The sequence below is a fragment of the Cygnus olor genome, chromosome 3 (assembly GCF_009769625.2).
Source record: "Cygnus olor isolate bCygOlo1 chromosome 3, bCygOlo1.pri.v2, whole genome shotgun sequence".
Classification (NCBI taxonomy): Eukaryota; Metazoa; Chordata; class Aves; order Anseriformes; family Anatidae; genus Cygnus; species Cygnus olor.
Window position 1 is genome coordinate 91,544,837 of NC_049171.1, and position 20,586 is coordinate 91,565,422.

Consider the following 20,586-nt stretch of genomic DNA (forward strand, 5'->3'; position numbering starts at 1 on the left):
CCGCTGCCGGCGGCCGAAGCAGCGGCTCAGCCTCCCGGCGGCCGCCTCCCCGCTCCCCCAGCCGCGGCGCCCGCCCGCGGAGGACCCTATTTCGGGAGGGACGCCACAAAATGGCGGAGCCCGGCGAGACGGAGGCGACCGGCTTCAAGCGGCCGAGCCGGCCGCCGCCAGCCGAACCGGGACCCGGTCCCGGTGCCGGTCCCGGCCCCGCACCGCCAGCCCCCCGCTACGAGGAGCCGCCGTGGGGCTGCCGCCCTCCGGCCGGCGCCGGCTACGGGCTGGAGGTGCTGAAGGGCGGCGTGGTGCTGGGCTCGGTGCGGCTGGAGGGCGGCAGCTGGTTCCTGGCGGGGCGGCTGCCCGGCTGCGCCCTGGCCCTGGAGCACCCGTCGGTGTCGCGGCACCACGCCGTGCTGCAGTACCGCGGGCCCGGCAGCTCCCCCGACGGCTCCGACGCCGCCGGTTTCTACGTCTACGACCTGGGCAGCACCCACGGCACCTTCCTCAACAAGGCGAGGGTGCCGCCGCGCACCTACTGCCGGGTGCGGGTGGGCCACGGGCTCCGCTTCGGCGGCAGCTCCCGCCTCTTCCTGCTGCAGGTGGGCCGGGGGAAGCGGAGGGAAGCGCTGGTGTTTATTTAGTTAGGGGGCCTTGTGCCCCGGCTGTGCCCCGAGGGAGGTTTGGGGAGGTCAGGAGGGCCTTGGGGTGCCCATCGCGGTAGGGGGGTCAGCCGCTCGCTCCTCAAGTGCTCCCTTGTGCTCCATCGAAATCTTTGCGTTGTGCCCCTGACGGTTGTATTTGAGCGGCCTGCGGGTATAAAGTAATGCTCATTTCTTTCTTTCTTCTCCTCTCGATGTTGAAATCGATATATCTGCATGCAAACCATAACAAATGGTTTGAAGAGCGCTTTTTGAAGGGCACTATAATCTTTAAACGTTATCGTATGTGATTTTCATGTCTTGTTGAAACTATTTCTTTTCAAAACACTCCTATAAAGTTACTGTTTGTGACACAGGGACCCGAGGAGGACCAGGAGTCCGAGTCGGAGCTGACCGTGACTCAGCTGAAGGCACTGCGCAAGCAGCAGCAAGCGAAACTAGAAAAGACGATGTTGGGAGAGGACTCTGACGAGGAAGATGACAAAGAGGAGAGAAGAAACGAGAGCAGTCAGAACACCGATATGAGCTGCTCGTGGGGAATGGGTAAGTACTGATGCACCAGCTGATGTATGCACCTTGGAAGGTTTTTAAGTGAATTTTCAAGCAATACTAGGGTTGACGTACCAGCTGGATGCTAATTGTCCAAAAACAGTGGTGTTCTTGAGTACAAATGCAAAGTCCTTCTCCTTTTAAAAAGACGAGTACTGTGAGTAGGTGAAACATACCAGGTGAGAACTTTACTAGATCTTCTTTTAAAATCAGGGAAAAAGCAATATATCTATACCTCAAAAAGGAAACTGAGACTTTAGTTAAGGCTGTGTATTTTGTTCTTGCGGTGATGTTGACACTTTGGCCAGAGAGGTTGAATTTACTTGCTTGAGACTGCTGTGCAGTGAGGCTGTCCGTAAATTTTTAACAGGAATTCCACATGAGTGAGATAAATTATAATTAATGAGCTTTTCAGTACAAAATGATTTGTTCGTAAATGAGAATGTGTAAGCACATAAACCCCTTGAAGGTGCTGAAACTGTAGTGACGTTTCTGTGCAAAACTGTATCTTAAAATGGAACAACTAATAGCAAAAGAGTGGGGTTTTTTGTTTGGATTCAGAACCAATATTCAAGTTAAGAAAAATAATTTTAGGATGATGTAGTTGATATTTCTTTCAAACTGACAGTAGTTGAAATACACTGGTGTTCAAATTCTAACATTTCACTATCTTGTTTGCACTTTGTTCTTCCAGGGGAGGATGCTGAGGAGGATGAGGCTGAAGAAAACCCTATTGCTATTGAATTTCAGGACGTACAAGATGCCTTCTATATGAAGGACCCTAGGAAGGCCCTACAGGGCTTTTTTGACAGAGAAGGTACTTTTCACTTATAAATTATTTTTGTTTAGCCAAGTTTGGTGTTTGTGCTCATATTTTTCTTTGGAAATTAAAGTGTGAAAGCTAAACTTTTCTGTTTCATTGTGGGTGGGGCTTTTTTGTTTGGTCATTGTTTTTTTGGGAGAAGGGGGTTGTTTTTAAAAACTTAGCTCACCACTGAAGAGCTGAGACTTAGTTCCTAACTTCTAAATTGGGAGTTGGAGAGGGCATCTTATGTTCCTCTGGAGTGGCTGTCAAGCCACATCCATCTTTTGAAGCTATATTAAAAAATCCAAAACCATCAAATTTCAGGCTGTGCTGTTCGGAGATAGAATTGGAAAGTATTAAAAGAAAAAAGCAATACTGAATTAGCCTAAGCTTCCATTGGTTGCTAGCAAAGCTTACAGATGACTCGTATATTTGTTAACATGAAAAATTAACCTTTGTGGTAAACAATATCTGTGAATCCAGATTGCAAACTGTCCTTTCTTCAGTATCATTTACTTTAATACCTGAAGGTACAAGGTTGTTTTTTTTCTTTAACTGTGTATTCCCGAACAGGTCACTTACAGATCTTTGATCTGAAAAAACCTTGATTGTGAAAAATAACTAAATGAGCATAATATGAACCGAAGATCCCATGGCCTAAAAAAAAAATGACATTCAGTCTTTGGTATACCACGAGAACATCATACCTATTTTGTCTAACCCTGATGTTCTTCTCAGCTGTAAAGATTGTACCTGCTTATTTCACTTTTGGTAACTACACCAACTTTCTTTCTTTTCCTCTCTAGGAGAAGAGTTAGAATATGAATATGATGATCGTGGGCACAATAGCTGGCTATGCAGGGTCAAGTATGTATACATTCATTCACTTCTGTGTGTAGAATCTGGCTTCATTGTATTCACAAACAAAAGCTGAGGGAATCACTTATCTATCGTGCTTGCCAAGGAGGCCAGCTGGAATTAGACCAAAGTCCTGATACTGAAGAAGAAGGTCAAGGATCAATGCCTACCTAATTCAGTGTCTTTACTCCTTTGTGGTCTGCCAGCATTTGATGTTCCTTAGAGGTGAAAATCGGTAAAGCAAGGAAATGGGTTCTTTCAGTTCCTCATGTTTCGAGAAATAAATGAAATTGAAATACAAAAGAAACCAGGAGTCAATATCTTTCAACTGCTAATGGGGAAAAAATATTCTACTCTGTACCAATTTCAGTTCTTTGATGGTATAAAGCAGTTTTTGTTGGGTTCCTTCCAGAGCCAACTAACATAATTCTTGTATTAGGCTGGAGAAGGTGAGGTAGAATTAAATCAACAGATTAGGTCTCAAATGGATAGGTACAACGTGTATGTCTCATTGCTTAAGAAACCTTTGCTTCAGTGTGGCATAAAGTATTTGTTACTGGTGTTGCATGGATGCAAGGTGATGCTTAAAATGATTCGTGACTGATGTTTAACCTGTTGTAATCCCAGTTGAACAAATGGAAAAAGATTTATTGTTTGGGTTAGTGAAATAAAAAAAAATACAGAAAGTCTGCGCTCATGTTTGGACTAGTAGGGTGTCAAATGAAATGTAAAAATATTTAATCCCCACAAAAAGAAAGACTAGAGGGAGGTGGAAAGAACAATGTCGACATGACAAGTACCAGGAAAGGCTTTATCTATTGGAGCTATTCTCTGATCCTTTGAACTGAACAGGTTGCCTGTGGATGATGCATCAGGGAAGCAGCTGGTGGCAGAGGTTCTCCATTCAGGAAAGAAGAAAGAAGCAATGGTACAGTGTGCACTGGAAGCTTGCAGATTACTGGATGCTAGGGGAGTGCTGAGGCAAGAAGCAGGTAAATAACCAGTTAAATGCTGTGATGGTTCTCAAAGCCCCTAAACTCTAGGGGTTTGAGATTGCTATCTTGAACTTGTTTGACTTCTCAGTGTAAGTCACTTTGTTCCTGACCTTTTCTCTTAACCTTTCCCAGTATCTCGAAAAAGGAAATCAAAGAATTGGGAAGATGAGGACTTCTATGACAGTGACGATGACACCTTCCTTGATCGAACTGGTGCTGTAGAAAAGAAGCGACTGAATAGAATGAAGAAAGCTGGTAAAATAGAAGAAAAACCAGAAACTTATGACTCCCTGGTAAGAAGAATTATGAAATGCCAGGCCTATTCTTTCATGAATGTCTTATTACTAATAAGGAAAGCTTATACATATATATATATGTGTGTGTGTGTGTGTATATATATATGTGTGTGTGTGTATATATATATATTTTTTTTTTTTTTCCCCAGGTCTTATTTTCGTTGGCCTGAACTCTAGTATCATTTGAGACCCTTATCTATTAATTGGACAAGATAAATTGGAATGGGGTTAGATTTGGTGATTGTAGAATCACAAAAGGCTTTTAAAGGTTTCGGGAGGGAAAAAAAAAAATGGGATATAGAAGACACCTTAAACTCTTAAACAACAACAGAAAGTGAGAGAGTGATTTGTTACTTCAATTTAATACTTAGTGTACAGCACAGAAACATCATTGTTACTGCTACTAACTGATGCATATCTGCTACCTTAAGCAAAAGGGATAACTGGCTGTGGAAAATGAAATACCTTGTTGTCAGGAACTTTCATGGCTTAAGGCCATGAAGTAACTACTTAAGGCCAAGTAGTTTGCAGCTGCTTGTGGTTTGTCTTCTCCAGAGACCAGGGTTCGATTTTTGAGGTTCTGTCGCTGCATGCAAGACTTAATTTGTCATAAACTAGGAGAGGCAGGAGAATTTTGCAACTTTAAAGAGAGTTTTTTTTACTTTGTTCACAGTATCTGTAAATATCTGAAAAAAGTGGTAATTACAGGGAAAGCATACTGCCTTTCTTTTTTTGTCTGTGTAATATCGCCTTCTGCTTGATAGATCACAACAGTGGGTGAATGAGAACAGGATACCATAAAATAGCTTTAAAGCACTAGATAATAATTGCAAGCTTTCAAGTTCACGGGGCACATACCAAAGAAGGATCTTATTCTGCTTCAAAGAATAAGCAGACTGGACTGACACGAGTATGACAACTAGAAGTCCTACACAGACAATAGTGTATGGAGAAGCAAATAGGCGGTAGTAGGGAGGGCTGGAGGATCATGACAGTGGTATAAAAGCATTATGAGAAAGGACTTTCTGAAACATAAATATGCATACTATTCAAATAATTTTTGATGCATTGTTTAAGAACAATCTAAACTATATACACTATATATAATGTATACTACTATAAACTATATATATATATAGATTATATGTTTATATATATATAGATTATATGTTTAAGAACAATCTAAACTCCTTGCGAGGGGGAGCGGAGAGGCAGGTGACCTATTCTCCGTAAACACCAGTGATAGGACCTGTGGGAACGGTGTTAAGCTGAGGCAGGGGAAGTTTAGGCTGGACATCAGGAAGAGGTTCTTCACCGAGAGGGTGGTCGCACACTGGAACGGGCTCCCCAGTGAAGTAGTCACTGCACCAAGCCTGTCTGAATTTAAGAAGCAATTGGACTGTGCACTTAGTCACATGGTCTAAACTTTTGGGCAGACCTGTGTGGTGCCAGGAGTTGGACTTGATGATCCTTATGGGTCCCTTCCAACTCGGGATATTCTATGATATTTTTTTCATCCCAGAAATTCCCAATCAAGAGATCAGAAATTAAAAAAAAATAAAATGGAGATAATGTGGTAGGATATTTGAGGAACTCTTAAATGGAGATTTTAAAGAAGATAAAGCATATGCTTAGGAGATCTTTTCTCTCATAGGTCGCAAAGCTAAAGGAATCTGAAAATGAGCTTCTTGAGATAACAGAAAAGCTGAAGGCTTCAGGGAAAGGTAAGATGTGAAGTCTCTGATTATAGTGTTCTCCATTAAAAAAAACAGTAAAGAAATTAAAATATATCTTACAGATATCATAGAATCATGCGTCTTACATGCATTTTTTTTGTATGTCTGCTTTCCACAAAGAGGCAGGAAGATTTGCAGGTGATTGAGTTATCTGGAGAAGATACTTAATGCTCTTAATCCAGTAGGTTATGTGCTGTGTGCATAGTCATTTGCTAACGAATGCAGCTTTCTCCAAAAGTATCCCATGTCTAAGATAAGGAGGAGAGTATACAAGCTCCTGGAGCATAACAGGGTGGGCATTATTACTGTTTATCTACTCATAATAGTGAAACTGACCCAGTTCAAGGACCACATTTTTCCATTCCCTCCAAAACCATCTGTAAGGGAAGAACAAACAACTGGCAGAGAAAAGACAGTATCTTTTATTTTGCTTCTCTCGTTGCAAATACACCTTGAAAAGGTAGGAAAAGAGAAATGTAGAGTTAAAGTAGTCGATGCTTAGCCCACGTGTTCAGTGAGCTTTCTAGCTTATGAGGGAGCCATTCAGGTTTCTAGAATTGTCTGTGTATGAAGGCAGAGCCTTTCCGGAAAGTGGGGAATGTGCCTGCTAGTAACTTAGATTTAAAAGCACACTACATGAGGTGCGTTTTGCTTTAAATTACTGATGATATCTTGTGGAAGGAAGGCATGAAGGAAATGTATTTAGGTTGGTTCATCATACAAAATGCTTTCTAACAGAGTTGACTTCAGTAAAGGCTGCAACATCAGTTTGTCAGAGCTTCTTCAAGAAACCTAGCAGCAAGAAACAGCAGTGCTATCTTTCGTGAATTATATGGGCACATTTCTTTCTTACTCAATGCTACACCCAAACTAATTTGTATGAGCATTTTTGTTGGTGATTGATTCTACCAGATCACTGTTGAGAAAACCTTACTGTTCCAGTGAGCATTCTGACTGATGGGTCAGTTCAGTGTCTTTGAAGTAATTGTTTTCAGCATGACTTTACTGATAAGTAGTTCCTGATCAACTAGTAGGAGAAGCTAATGCTTTAATTGCCGATGACGGGTAATGCCAAGCACTTATGTGTCATGAAGCCTTTGTTTCTTCCGTTACTGTTTCTCAACAAGAACGATTGTAAGAGACTAGAAGAACCAAGAATCAGTTCATTTGTAGACTTCTGCTAACACCATATAATTCTAATGATATATTATCGTGGCTTGGTGAATTGTAACTGGTTCCATAACTAGTTTAGAGGCTTAGAAATACTGAAATCTCATCAGTTAATTACTAGGCCCAACAGCCTGCAAGGTATTGCAATACAGAGTGATTCAGTTTCGAATGCAAATTTCCGAAAACTAGACCAGGATAAAACGTAGCAAATGTTCTGTCATCGGTTTGTGTGCGTGTGTTCTAGTTACTTGTGTTTTCTCAGATAAAATCACAGATGAGGAATACAAGTATAAGCCAGGAGCGTGCGTATTGATCATGGGTGACTCTTACTACTCTCTTGAGCTGTCTGGCAAAGTTGCAGTATTCCATATGGTTCTGAAACCTTAACGCAATTCGGCTTGCTCTAAATGATCTCGCCTGGGGGCGAGAGTGTAGTGAGATCAGTGAGTGAACAACAGGCTAAATTGCAACACCCCTTACCAAGCACTTGGAGAGATTAAGTGGTTGTTGAAAAGCTCTCAGTGAAAGTTCATAAATTGTTCTTTAGAGTTCTTCAGAACTAACTACTGATGGACTGACTTGGTGTCTCTCAGTTACTGATGTAACTGAACGAAAATCAAACACACAGAGCTCTTCAGTCTCATTTTTGGTTGCCTGTTCAAAAGAAAATTGATAAGTTCTTGGTGCAGTAAAAAGCTCTATAGCTTTCCCTCCCCCCCAACCCCCCCCCCCCCCCCCGAATGTAAAGTATAATAGCCGTGATTGATTCACCTCTTAGCAATAGCAAATTTTCCTTAAGCAGCGTGGAGAAGTGCTGCAACAGATACTGAATGCTAACTAACCCGGTAAGCTCAACTACCTGATCTCAGGCAGCGTTGGTGGAATCAGGCAGAGAATCCTGTTTGCGAGAACAGTGATCCAAATCTCTGAAGATCAGTGAAGTGCTCATGCAGTCTTTTAGGGCTAAAATGGTGAGCTGTAGAACTGCAGTTCCTTTAATTGTTCCAAATTACCTGACCAAGCATGAAATGTTACCTTTGATGTTTAAATAACTGCTCCTCTTGACTCTAGGCTGTGAGGTGGTTCAGACTGTTTATTAACAAGGCTTTTTCATTGATCATTTTTGTCTAAGCTCAAAATAGTTAGGAAGAAGAAGAGTATTTCTATCTGGATTTCTTTTATAACATATTTCATTGTCATTTATATTTGGTTGGAGGTGGATGCTCTTATCTTTCAGAGCCTTATCAATCCTGTATGTCTTCAGTTGCTGTTGTGGCTTTCATATGTTTGTGAAAACTGGGTTTTGTCTCTAGATCAGAAATACCCTTTTCAGTTAAGTACATTTGAAAATGTTAGTCTTCTTAGACATTTGTGTAAATATTAAATGTTATGTAAAACTGCTCAAATATGTACTCTTAACAATAATGTAAACAGAATTAAAAATAACTCATTGGTCACAGAATTATCCTTGTGCATGTATTAAAGCCACAAATAAATATCAGATTTGCCAACTTTATATAACAATAAAAGGCAGAAAACTGCCTATCAAAAAGCTCGATATAATTCTAACAACAATGTTTTTCTTTGTCTCAAAGTTACTTTTGAGAAAAATATAAAAATTCCTTTCTTGGGCTTGAACAGTGCTTCAGGAGTTTTCCTGTTCTTTTGTTTGTTTTCTAAATCCACGTGTTAGAATTGTGTATTTATTTTTCTTTGTTGTTTGAGTTTTTCCTCCAGTTTTATTTTAATTAGTTAAATATGCATAGAAATATTTTTGTTTGAAGTCAGGTGGAGTAGAAGGACTGTCTTTTTGTTTTTCTCAAATACAGAGCAGTGTTTTTCTGTTAGAAAATCAAACCAAAACAAAGATAAATTTTGTGTGATTGTCTTAACATATACAATTATTCTCATATGCACTCAGTCATTCAGGAGTGGGAGACAGCATCATGTGTCAGTTATTTCATTTTTAGGTTTGCAAACATTATTACATAAACATCCTGGGAAAGTTAAAATGGGATTTCCCATATGGTGTTGTAGGATTCCTTGTAGCTGTGTTTATTTTAGTCCGTGACTATAAAAAGGACCCAAAGCCACTTTTTGTTTTTTTTTAGGGACAGCAGATCTTGAATTGAGATGAGCAACCTAGAATGCAGACAGACTTGCTCATAAAGAAACATTCAATTTTGAGAGGCTTTTTCATCTGAGTGGATTAAGATTTACTGCTGGACTTTAAGAGAAAAGCTTTCATCTTTCTAGGGCTATCAACCTCCATTATTTCACCATTCAAAAAAATCTCACAGAGGGGATAGTCATTCATATATTCTTTATCCTCTAAAGGTAGGACTTGAGTATAACAATACGTATCTTATCGTTATCTTGCCTAGTCCAGTCCCAGCCAGCAGCTCAAGATTCTTTGGATGAATTCATGACCGAAATAAAGTCAGGGTGCACCTTAGACAACGTGACTCGAAAGAAACTTCACTTGCGATCGTTTGAACTGAGGAAAGAGCAGCAGAGACTGAAAGGGTTAATAAAGCTTGTCAAGCCTACAGAACTGCCTGAGCTGAAGCCCCCGTAAGTCTTGGCTAAAGTTTGTTTTTTTTTTCTTTTTTTTTTTTTAGTTACTTCCACTGTTGTTACTTCTCATAGGCAATCTTGCACCCCCAGTAAGTAGACAGTTTTCCAAATGCAAAGGCAGCAGTGCCTTCAAAACTTCCTAGTTCATCTCTCCAACAAGCTTCTGTGCCTTCTGGCCACTGCTGCATCTGAGGTTGAGGCAGATGCACAGCAACAGTGGAATAAATTGAACCTACACTGGGACGAGGAGCAAGAAGGGGCTGGAATCATGGTGTCAGCATATTTTTTATTTTTTTTTTTTACTACAACCTCCATCCAAAAGGAACTGAAGAGTTTTACAGTACTTCAAATAATATGGAAATCACTTTGTGAAATATATCCAGAAGTCAAGTGCAGTGGCTGTTCAGCTACTGCTTAGCAATGCTGCTGCAATTGAAGAGGGTGTGTGCTGGGTTCATTGTTTACTAGTGGCAACTTGATTAGAGGTTTAATTACTTAATTTACTTAAATTGAAGTTCAGCCTCTAACTGTGTTTATATATTTACAGATATATTATGCATATATGTAAGTATGTTTATGCATTTGAATTTGAGGGAGTCTGATAAGTGTGGTTTGTTTTTTTTTTTTTCCTTTTTGCTTTTTCTTTCTGTTATGGCAAGTGTCCGACTCCTGCAGCATGCACGTAGTATGGAGGAGTCATATCCTGAAACATCCTCCTTGGGTGCTGCAAGTTTGAAAGAAATAGAAGGACTTTATATATTCACTTCTATTTTGCAGGGGTTTTGCATATGTATATATAAGACTTGCGTGGTACTTTAAATACTGTTTTTCTTTGTAACTATTTTTTATTAGGAGTGGGAGTTACAGTCTGGAAGCAGACAGCAAGCCAAAAAAGATTGCCCTGCCTCTCTTCGGCGCAATGAAAGGGGGGAGCAAATTCAAGCTGAAAACTGGAAGCCTAGGGGTAAGTGCTCCAAGTCAGACACTAGTTCTTAGACATCTGAGGCTATGGAGCCTACAGGTGGCAACCGTGTCATCTCGCATGGAGGAGCAAGCCCGCAGGAGTGGAAGAGTGCACGGGGCAGCAAGCAGTGTCTGCCAGATGTTGTTTGCTGCCAGCAGTAGCCATTCTGTGCCCTCGCGCAATCAATCTTCTGGGGCACAGCTGCAGTTAAAAGGCATTGATCCAAGTAGGGGCAGTCTGGTGACGTCGGACTGAATGACTGCTATACATCAGCAGCTAGTCCTTTACTTTCTTTTGTTTTTCTTGATCTTTAAGCTAAGATCGTATCCGAGATTGATTCAGCTTCCAGTGTCCCTTTTATGAAAATACTGCACTCTTGCCTGTGGGCTTAACATCTCTTTTTTTCCCCTTCCATCTCTACCAAGAACTCTTTCCTTAAAACCTAACTATTCTTCATCCTGTGAGTGTTTCCCTACCAGCTGCCTCTGTGACTGTAACGTGCCTGTTTTCTCCTGTAATGAATCTCCGTGACATCTACTTTCGTGTTGTTCTGGCACTGATGCACAAGTCTCTGTCCTGCAGAAATTGCCTGATAAGCGTCCAGTTATCCCTGAAAACTTGTTAAAAATGAAAGATGATGGACCAGAGGAAGAGGAGGAGGAAGAAGAGGAAGAAATGGAGGAGGAGCAGGGAGTAGATGCAGTAAACAGCAGAACATCAGATGTGGAAATGAAAATAACAACAGAGGAAGAAACAGGAGAAGAAGTTAATGATCCCAATGGTTCTACTTGCAATAATGAGAAGCTAGAATCCCTTCAGGATGGTAAGCATGGGTTTTGATTTTTCCAGTAGTGAGGCTGAGGCTATAAGTACTTTTATTTTTTCCTGAGCCATGTGAATCTCCTAAGGTTTGTGTCACAGGTTTTCCAGCAGTGTGTATATAGCTTTTCCATAAATTTTTGCCTTGAACCCAGTGTCTAGGTGAAAACAGATGAGAAACGGGTGAAAGTTATACCTGCTTCAGGCTGGGACTCTACTTGGCAGTCCTATTTTCATGCTTTTGGTAAAATAGAAGTAAGTCTCCTGGACTCAAGGAAGGTCCTATTTTGATAAGCCCTGCTTTCTTTAGATTGTGTCCATATGGTAATAAATGCAATGTGTTGTTGGCAGGGGGAGTGACTTAATAAGAAAAGAAATGCCTGTGTAAAGCTTCAGACCAGCTTGTAAGGAGGAAAAATAATTTTAAAAATAGGAAGGAAGAGGCATCTTCTTTGCATCTGTGTGGTTTATCTGTAACCCATCCTTCTATATATTAACTTGATGTATTTAAAATCTTAGTAATAATGTTTCTCCGTAAATAGTGTGTTTGACAGAAACCGAATTCTATCTTCTTGTCCTAATGCTGGACAGGTTGCTATTGAAAAGTATATTTTAACTGGTCATAAATTTTCCTTTAATAGTGTATTGTGATAGACTTGAATGAAGGAATTTAGAGAACTTTTAAGAGAAGAATTCTTCCTGAAACAAACGTAGCTCAGAGTTCCCTTCAAAAATGTTTCTCAGGGAGGCTAGCACTCCTACTCATCAGAGTTAGTGCAGAGCATTCACCTAATATTCCTTTTTTTTTATTTTACAGGGGTTAATATTCTGCCTGAGCCAAAGATATTAAGAAATAAATCTCAGATGGGACCCTCGCTAGAGAAATCTCAAGGTGAGCTGTACAGTTTGGAGGTTATTGTACACTAGCATGTGGGTTCAGAAACTGCCTAAAGGAGTTACTGCTTTTTTGTCAGTAGAAAGAGACTAAGCCTAACTGTAGAGTCTAAAGTAAGAATCTAGAATTCAAACGAAGAATTGTTTTGTTTGGGCAGTGCTAAATGTATGGCAAAGACAAGCCATTTCAGCTGTTTCAGATCTCCTTGCTTTTTGTAGTCACTAACTGCAGAGAGATTCTTTTTTTTTTTTTTTTAATAAATGTGCAGAATAAAAGTTGTTATAATTTAGAAGCATAAACATAGTGCTTCTTTCCCCTTATTCTCTTGCAGTAATAGCTCGTGTCACTTCGTAAAGGGAAAGGTCTGTCCTTCTGTAGTGTTAACTCTTAATGACCCAGATGACCCCTGTTGTGGTTTAGCCCGGCTGGCAGCCAAACACCACACAGCCGTTCGCTCACCCTCCCCCCTCCCTCTCCGGGATGGGGGAGAGAAACGGGAAAGTGAAGTCTGTGAGTTGAGATAAGACAGTTTATTAAGACAGGGAAAAGAATAACAACAACAACAACAATAATAATAATAATAGTATTAATAGTAATAATGTGTACGAAATAAGTGATGCACAATGCAATTGCTCACCACCCGTTGACCGATGCCCAGCCTATCCCCGAGCAGCCGGCCCCCCCCTCCACCCCGGCTAGCCACCCCTATATATTGTTCAGCATGACGTCAGATGGTATGGAATACCCCTTTGGCCAGTTTGGGTCAGCTGTCCTGGGTCTGTCCCCTCCCAGCTCCTGCTGCATCCCTAGCCTGCTCGCTAGCAGGACAGAGAGAGGCTGAAAAGTCCTTGGCTTGGTGTAAGCACTGCTCTACAACAATTAAAACATCAGCATGTTATCAGCGCTCTTCTCATTCTAATCCAAAACATAGCACCCTGCCAGCTACTAGGAGGAAAATTAACTCTGTCCTACCTGAAACCAGGACACCCCTCTGCTCGTATGCGCACACACACAAAAAAAAGATTATCAAAACGTAGACAGTGTATGGTGCAATGAACATCTGGAGGAGATCTGTATGAATTTTCTTCTTTCCTAACTCAGTCTTAAGAGTATGTTTTCCTGTCCTTATGATAATAACCATGGACTTAACTCAAAAAAGTCAATATTTCATAGATTAAGCGGCAGAAAAGCCAGGCGTACTTCTGTCTTTGCCTTCCCCTCACATATGTTACTGTAAAATGATTTTTTTTTAAGGGATGTTGATTCTGTACATTTTCTACAGTTTATGTCTAAATCAGTCACTGTAGTGATTACAGATAGAGAGTATCTCATAGAAAATCAACATCTGCCATTAACTAAAAGGATTTTGCAGAATACCAAATAGAGGACCTCATTGAACTGCATTCAGTTTGGGGACTGCAAGTGTATTAAGCATGAGTTAATAGATCTATGGAAAACAAAAAGATGTTCAGCAGCCATAAATATGAATGGTTTTGCAGTGCGTTGTCTTGGATTTCCTTTTTGGAAGTATCCATCTTTATGTGAGTTTTCTATAAGCTTATTTGTGATAGAATTGGTCATTTTATGATGTGTCATAAAACATTTTTTTTTGTCAGCATCTGAGGCATTGTGCAAGGAACCTGAAGAGACATCCGAGAAAGCTAAGAAAACTAATAGCTCAAGCAAGGTCAGTTATGATACTGTGACTCCTAGAGCCTAAGAATTTCAAGGAATCATTTAGTCGGCTCCTTATTAGTGAAATAGTAACAATTGGATTGAGTGGGCCTTTGGTAGTGCTTTTCTGCTGAGTGATTCCCAAATGTAGAACTACACACTACCATTGGACACAGCTTTTGGAGTCTCCAGTGAGAAGGCAGAGCATTTCAAGCATGACAGAGGGGTTCTGTGAAGCTGTAGTAAATAAACAAAGGTTCTCAATTGAAACACAGAATTATTTTTCCAGCTTTTCACTTGGCAAAGCTGATGTTAAGCTGTTGTGAATTGCATCTTCACCTGTAACACAAGTGTTGTAGAACACTGGTGCTCTCTGGGCTTTCAAGGTGACTTTGCAAAACGTTCATGGAGAGTAGCTTGGGAAACATGTATTGGCTGACACAGAACATGCTGGACTAAAACTGTAGTTTTCTTCCTTCTCTGTAAGATATGGTAAGAGAAATATCTGGTAAGACTATTGTATTTTGCAACCCAATTATTACTGAATTTGAGTGTGTGTGATGTGCTTCCCGTTCATAAGATTTGTAGTAAAATGTAAAGTATATGAGCCTTCCACATTTTGGGACACAGGTAGTTGTTGCATTCCTGAAATTGCGAAGAAACTTCTCTGATGGCATGCTCTTAGCCTAGTGATTATTGCGAGGCTCTTCCCTTCAGAATGCATCCCACCATAACACTGGCTGCCGTCAAAGAAGATTACTGTAGTTGATGGGCCATGAGTTCTGAGCATTAGGACATTTTTTTGTGGTGACCATTGAATTTTAGTCCTGCTCCACCTGCTTAAAGAAACGTAACTCCCTGAAGCACGTGTGCGCTAGCTGCTGCTGCTCTTGCTGCTCTTGACAGAGGACCCAAGGACTGGGTAGGCACAGCCTCTAGTATTATTCTTTGTTGCTGGCCTGAAGTACGTTGATAAAGAAAGCAAGAGTAAATTTACTCTGTTAGAGCCCAATGTATACCCTTTCTATGAGAAGCTGCCTTGTTCTCCTGCATTCACACTAAGGCAGTCAAGTCAGCACCTCCCATCAGCAGAGTTCACTCTAACACTGAGCATTCCCCAAATAACAGATGGCTTAGCTGTGTTCTCGCTCCCGTTACAAATCACTTTTTCCACATGCCCTGTCTACCATTGGGCTCATTTTCTTGCATGGAAAATATCAAGCAGAATTCTCCTTATGTTTTTTTCTCTTTTCATATTTGAGATTCACTTTGAATAATGCAAAACCGGAAAAAATCTATTTTTTAAGTGGCTGTTCACAAGTCACACTTAACAACTGTTCAACTCCACAGTCTAATGTTTTCCAAACATTAGTGATACAAACGAACTCTTTTAGAGGTTAATTTGGGGAAGAGAAATTGGTTTGTTTGTTTGTTTTGTTTGTTTTTGAGGGAATGAAAAATTGCTTCAACTGCATAACTTAGGACTGTGTCATGATACTACAGAGTAATGCAAATCAGTGCTGAGTAACATGGGCATATTTTGAGCTCTTAAAATATCAAAAAACTGTAGAGTGAGACTTTTTTTGTTAGCTACCTGCAGTAGTTGAAAACAAAACTTGAGAAAATGGTGCCAATGTGGCAAAACTTAAAAAGCTGGGGATAAAAAGACACTGCTGTGTCAACATTTGAATTGCAAGTGACCTGTTTCTGTTTGCTTTAAACATTTCAGTGATGCCAGTGAGACCTGAAAAAATTGGGTTTTCTCGTCTTTTGAAAAGTTAAGTTACCCTTATACAACATAGCTGAACTTTTATATACTTTATATACTTTCAAAAGTCACCTTGAACCTAAAGTTTTCAGTGGGATTGTGCTTTGAAATCACTAAAGCACTTCTTAAAAATCCTACTCTAAAGCTTTTCCCTGTGTAAAGAAACTCCGTGTCGAATGACAGTAACAAACATTAGGATGAGGCAATTAAACTGTTCAGAAGTGGAGCTGTGGAAAGCAGTGGGAGAGATCTCTTTGAAACCAAAAGTTGTCATATACACTTCTGTTATTCCATAAAGCTGTAGAGTTTTGCATTACATTTATCTCCTCTGACTAGGCTGCCCAGATCCGCTCTCTGAAGACCATGGATGACCTGATTTGGTGTTGGCAATGGACCTATTTTGAAATGGAGTTTGGACTCGTTGATCTCCAGAGGTCCTTTCTAACTAATGTTTCTATGATTCTGTGACTATACTGGGAATAAATTGGATCAATTTGAGAGTTTACTGTATATTTTTCTTTCCTCTGAACTATATTTTTTGTCCATGGCCGTGTAGAAATAACCCACACTGCTCAGCATTTGTCTTTTGAATAATTGAGAGATTTAGTGGCTGTGACACATTGCTGAAAGGGTGCAGCACCTTAAAAATCTTTTCTCCTTTTGCAGGTCCAACCACCTTTTTTTTCTTCACATTACCCAGATGATGACCCAGACTACTGCATGTGGGTTCCTCCTGCAGGTATTGACTATTTCTTTGGGTTTTATTCCTATAACTCAAGAAGATACCTAACAAGTAGTCAGGGTGTCCTTGTAATGCGTTGAGGGGGGAAAAAGTAATGTGGGAATACTTACTGAGAACCTGATGTTTTTTGGCATGTTATGCCCCATATTTATTTCTTGTATCTCCATGCAATTCTTGTTGTGAAATGCTGACCTTATCTGTAGCAGCTTCATCTCAGTGAACAGATGCACCTGAAGTTTGTCTTTCAGTTCTGTAACATTTGAGAGACCTAACTCCATTTGCATATAGCGATACAGGTATCTAGTTAAAAGAAAAGCTCAAAGCCTCACCAAGAATAAATGCTCCAGCAATATTAGTATTCTCAATTTTCATAGAAGCCTGTGACATGTGAAAATTTTTTGCAGATTTTTGCAGTACAGACTTTGGGTCGTATTTTGGAGAAAAGTCTTGCTAACTCTTTGAAGATGCTGAATAATTGATACACACATTTAGTACATGTTAAAATTGAACTATTTTTTTTAATTTTAGTTCTAGAGTGTTTTTAGTTAGGTGGGGTTATTCTTAAACAATGTATTGAATTTCCAGTGGCTCCAAAACTGAAAATTCATTTTCTTGCACTTAAGTTTTCATTGTGAGATCAAAGCTTAGCTTTCATTTGGTAGATCCATCATTATAATTTTTTGTTGAAGCTGTTGCAACCTGATAATGTCGACAGGTTCCAAAGGGAATAAGAAAAATGAGAATAAAGTTCAGTGAAGAAAAACTATAACCTGGTGAAGCCTTCCTGGCATGTGAATCAGCTGGAGCAAAATGCCTGCTTCAATAACGCAGAGGTCTGATCTAGTGTAGCCAAGCAACCTGTGTCCATCAGAGGGAGCTCTTTTTCCTGTCTCTACCTGCTAATAACCAGATTTATCTTCGAAGTTGGCATAATGAGTACACTAGGAAAAAACTAAAGCATGAATAGATGATGTAATCTTGACAGTGTTAGTAATGTTAGACGAGTTGTAAATAAAATGACAATTTGGACTGTAATATCCTGTCTGGGTTTTATGCCTATCTGACAGGTGCTGCCTAGAGACTATTTAATACTTGTCCTATAAACTTGTATTGGACTAATTTTGGGGGTGTTTTTTTTGTTCGTTGTTGGTGGTTGGTTGGTTGTGGGGTTCTTATGTTGTTTTGTTTGTTTGTTTTTATGTTCATTTGTTTTTTCTTTAAAGTAACTTTTTATCTTTGTCCATTAGGTCAGAGCGGTGATGGCAAGACTCATCTCAACGAAAAGTATGGCTACTAAGCTTCAAGCTCCAGAAAGCAGATCTGAGGTTTGAAGGACTGCTCTGCTTCGGACTCTTTATTGAGTCCACTCGTTATTGAGGGATAAAAGAGATGTTTTTTTCAGACCCAATTCCAGCCATGCTGGCTGTTAGCTATCCCTGTGTGTCCTCTGTTGCTTGTATTCCAAATACATTTTTAAAGATTCCTGAGCTCACGCATTCTTCTTTCTCTTTCTTCTGCTATTAGCCTTGTTCTTTTTTTGTTTAGTGTGAAACCACAGACTTGTTTATCCTTTTGTAAATAAAAATATAAAAAGTATTTTAAATATATTTAAAAAAAGCAACTCCATGCTTACAGGACTGATAAATTTCATTCATGTTGGTTTTAGGCAATTAAAATGAGACACACTACCATTTTGCTTCTGTTCCTGCTATTTGAAAATATCATCAGGGTAAACAGAATTCAAAACTCACATTTTTCATTGGGGGCGGGGGGGGAGGCAGAGACTTCTACTTCAAGAAGAAAAGTGTTTCAGTCCTCCCTGATAGAGGTTTTTGAATACAGTTGCTGAATGCTTGGTAGGAAGGGGACTAGGAGGGAGGAGAATACTGTTACAAAGGTATAGAAGCACAGAAGAACTGCAGAGTGTGGCACCGCCCATCTCAAATTAGAGGATAACAGGAAATGATGAAAGGATAACCTGCAAAAGGCTGCTTATACTGTAGCCTGTTCTTCACCTCTCACAGCCCATGAACAAAAAGCCACTTTCATGCAATTTCAGCTCTTTATGAAGAATGTAGGTTTGTAACTCTTCATAACTAACTCTTTGGCACCAAAGCATATTATAGGCAAGAATAAAGCAAGGTTCAAAGTGTGAGTAGGCACCTTATCAAAGGATGACAAAAGACAGCCCATTCTGACTGACTGCCCGTTTCCTTTGGAGCAGGAAATACTAATATATAACAATAGATGCTTTTCTCTCTTGTGTATATGAATATAGGGATCTGAAGGAGGGTACAAATATATATATTATGCATGGATCCACTTCTGATGTGTACTTGCGTACATATTGCATACATTTAGAAAAAAAACACTCATGATTTAAATACACATCCATAAATGCATGGGTGTGAACTGGATTAGCACTTTAGCAAGAGTTCAAGAAATGGATGAAGTTTACATGTGAATGGAGATACCTGAATGAAGGCAGAGGGCAGGATCGGGTGCCCTGTTTGCTGGGACCAGAGAACAGGCCCAGCTTGGGGTGCCAGGAGGCGGAGCGTGCCCCAGGGCCAAGGGCCCTTGCCAGGAGGCCACCATGGGGCTGCAGGCCCCTGGGACACTGCTGGTCCCCTGGGGCACTGCTGGGCCTGGCTGTCCCTGCCCAGCCACCCCTGGGCCCTCCCCTGCTCTGCCTAGGGATCCGTTCCAGCCCAGTGCTGCCCCTGCGCAAAAGCAGTAGAGGAGGCAGTTTTGGTCTCCTGTCATGGACCACATTCTGCACCTTCTGACAGGCCTGGTTTCTCTCACCCTTTCCTTGCTCCTGATGATAGAGCTGCTCTGTCATGCTCTTTTTAGGTTTGTTGCAATCTGGATTTATGCTATAATCTCAGCAGACCTTCTCCAGAGCCTAGTTCAATTCCAGGTGTTCACAAGGGCTCTTTATTTTAATCACTGTGGATGCAGAGGGCCTGCACAGGTGCAGGACAGGAGAAACAACAGTTCACTACTTATCCTTTCGGAAAACAGAAAAAAAGAGCCCACCATGTGGGTACACCTTTACTCTGACCATCCCAAAATAGGCGGTCAGCATGTCAGGTCTCAAAACAATGACTTCTGGGTTCCCTAGGGGGTGTTGGTTTTGCTTATGAAAGGATAAAAACTAGCAAAACCATAGTATGCACAAAGCTGTATCTTTTCATTGGGAGGCTGCTTTGTAATACAGACAAATTGCATTTGCCCTGCTGCCAACAAGCACGTCTCTGGGGATCAAGGCCTGGGCAGTTGGTGCTGGCTAAGCCCATGAGCTCCCCATCTGTTTCTTTTCATAGCAGCTCACTTGTGCTCCCATACAGATCTGATGTTAAAATCCGCTCTCTGTCGGTGGTCCATCTTTTGTTGCATTGTGTGTTACGAATACCCAAAGGTGGTCCCCACAGGATGGTTCCAGTAAATGTCATGGTAGCTGTATTAGCTGTGGAAAAATCACCCATTCGAAAGCTGTTGGCACCCCATCAGTGATCATCTTGCCATTCAGAAATTAGTTTTGTACTTGATACCCACCACCACGTAACAGGACAAATCTGAATATTTTCCTTTTCAGCCAGGTACGTACATCACTGAATAGGGGAGATTGAATATCTCTTTCTCCTTTAAAGATAGCCATAAACCAGTATGTGGCCAGGCAAGGAGAGGCCACCACAGTATATGAGAAGGGATCTGTACAGCTATAAGCCTTCCCCTTTTCCTTCTCACAGCCTGTGTGATGGGTCATCACTATAATCTTATTCCTGTGTGCTCTGCAAGCCTCCCTCAAAATTTTTATATCCTGTTGGCAATAGTAACCAGTTCTTGTTGCAAGTCAAAGATCTTCTCCTGATGGTCTGTGTATGTGTCAAGAACTGCTTTTTCTCCTAAGCAGCATGCTGTGCTCCCTGTTACAACCCTGCCATGGAAGAAGGCCTACATAACTGATTCTTAATGGTGCTGAAAAAATGGAGGAAATAACCCATGCAGCCCTCGATACCCAACACTTGGAGAAGGCTGCTTAGTTTCATGGGTAAAAAATGTAAAGAGTCTATGAA

At 40.8% G+C, this 20,586-nt stretch overlaps 1 protein-coding gene across 1 annotated transcript; it reads left to right on the plus strand.

Annotated features, from left to right (window-relative positions):
• Positions 1-38: 38 nt before the first annotated feature.
• On the plus strand, positions 39-18,100 carry LOC121067213 (solute carrier family 4 member 1 adaptor protein). The gene is made up of 14 exons (XM_040551408.1): positions 39-596; positions 1,013-1,199; positions 1,900-2,022; positions 2,817-2,877; positions 3,721-3,860; positions 3,996-4,156; positions 5,814-5,883; positions 9,450-9,639; positions 10,495-10,606; positions 11,189-11,429; positions 12,243-12,317; positions 13,937-14,007; positions 16,429-16,501; positions 17,752-18,100. Exons 1-14 carry the CDS (start codon positions 111-113, stop codon positions 17,799-17,801), a joined length of 2,040 nt encoding a protein of 679 aa, XP_040407342.1. The 5' UTR covers positions 39-110; the 3' UTR covers positions 17,802-18,100.
• Positions 18,101-20,586: the final 2,486 nt, after the last annotated feature.

Excerpts from the sequence above, each read along its gene's own strand:
- LOC121067213 (XM_040551408.1), top strand. The coding sequence starts at position 111 with ATGGCGGAGCCCGGCGAGACGGAGGCGACCGGCTTCAAGCGGCCGAGC. Across the intron at positions 2,023-2,816 it reads GGGCTTTTTTGACAGAGAAG|GAGAAGAGTTAGAATATGAA; the intron begins GTACTTTTCACT and ends TTTCCTCTCTAG. Across the intron at positions 14,008-16,428 it reads AAACTAATAGCTCAAGCAAG|GTCCAACCACCTTTTTTTTC; the intron begins GTCAGTTATGAT and ends CTCCTTTTGCAG.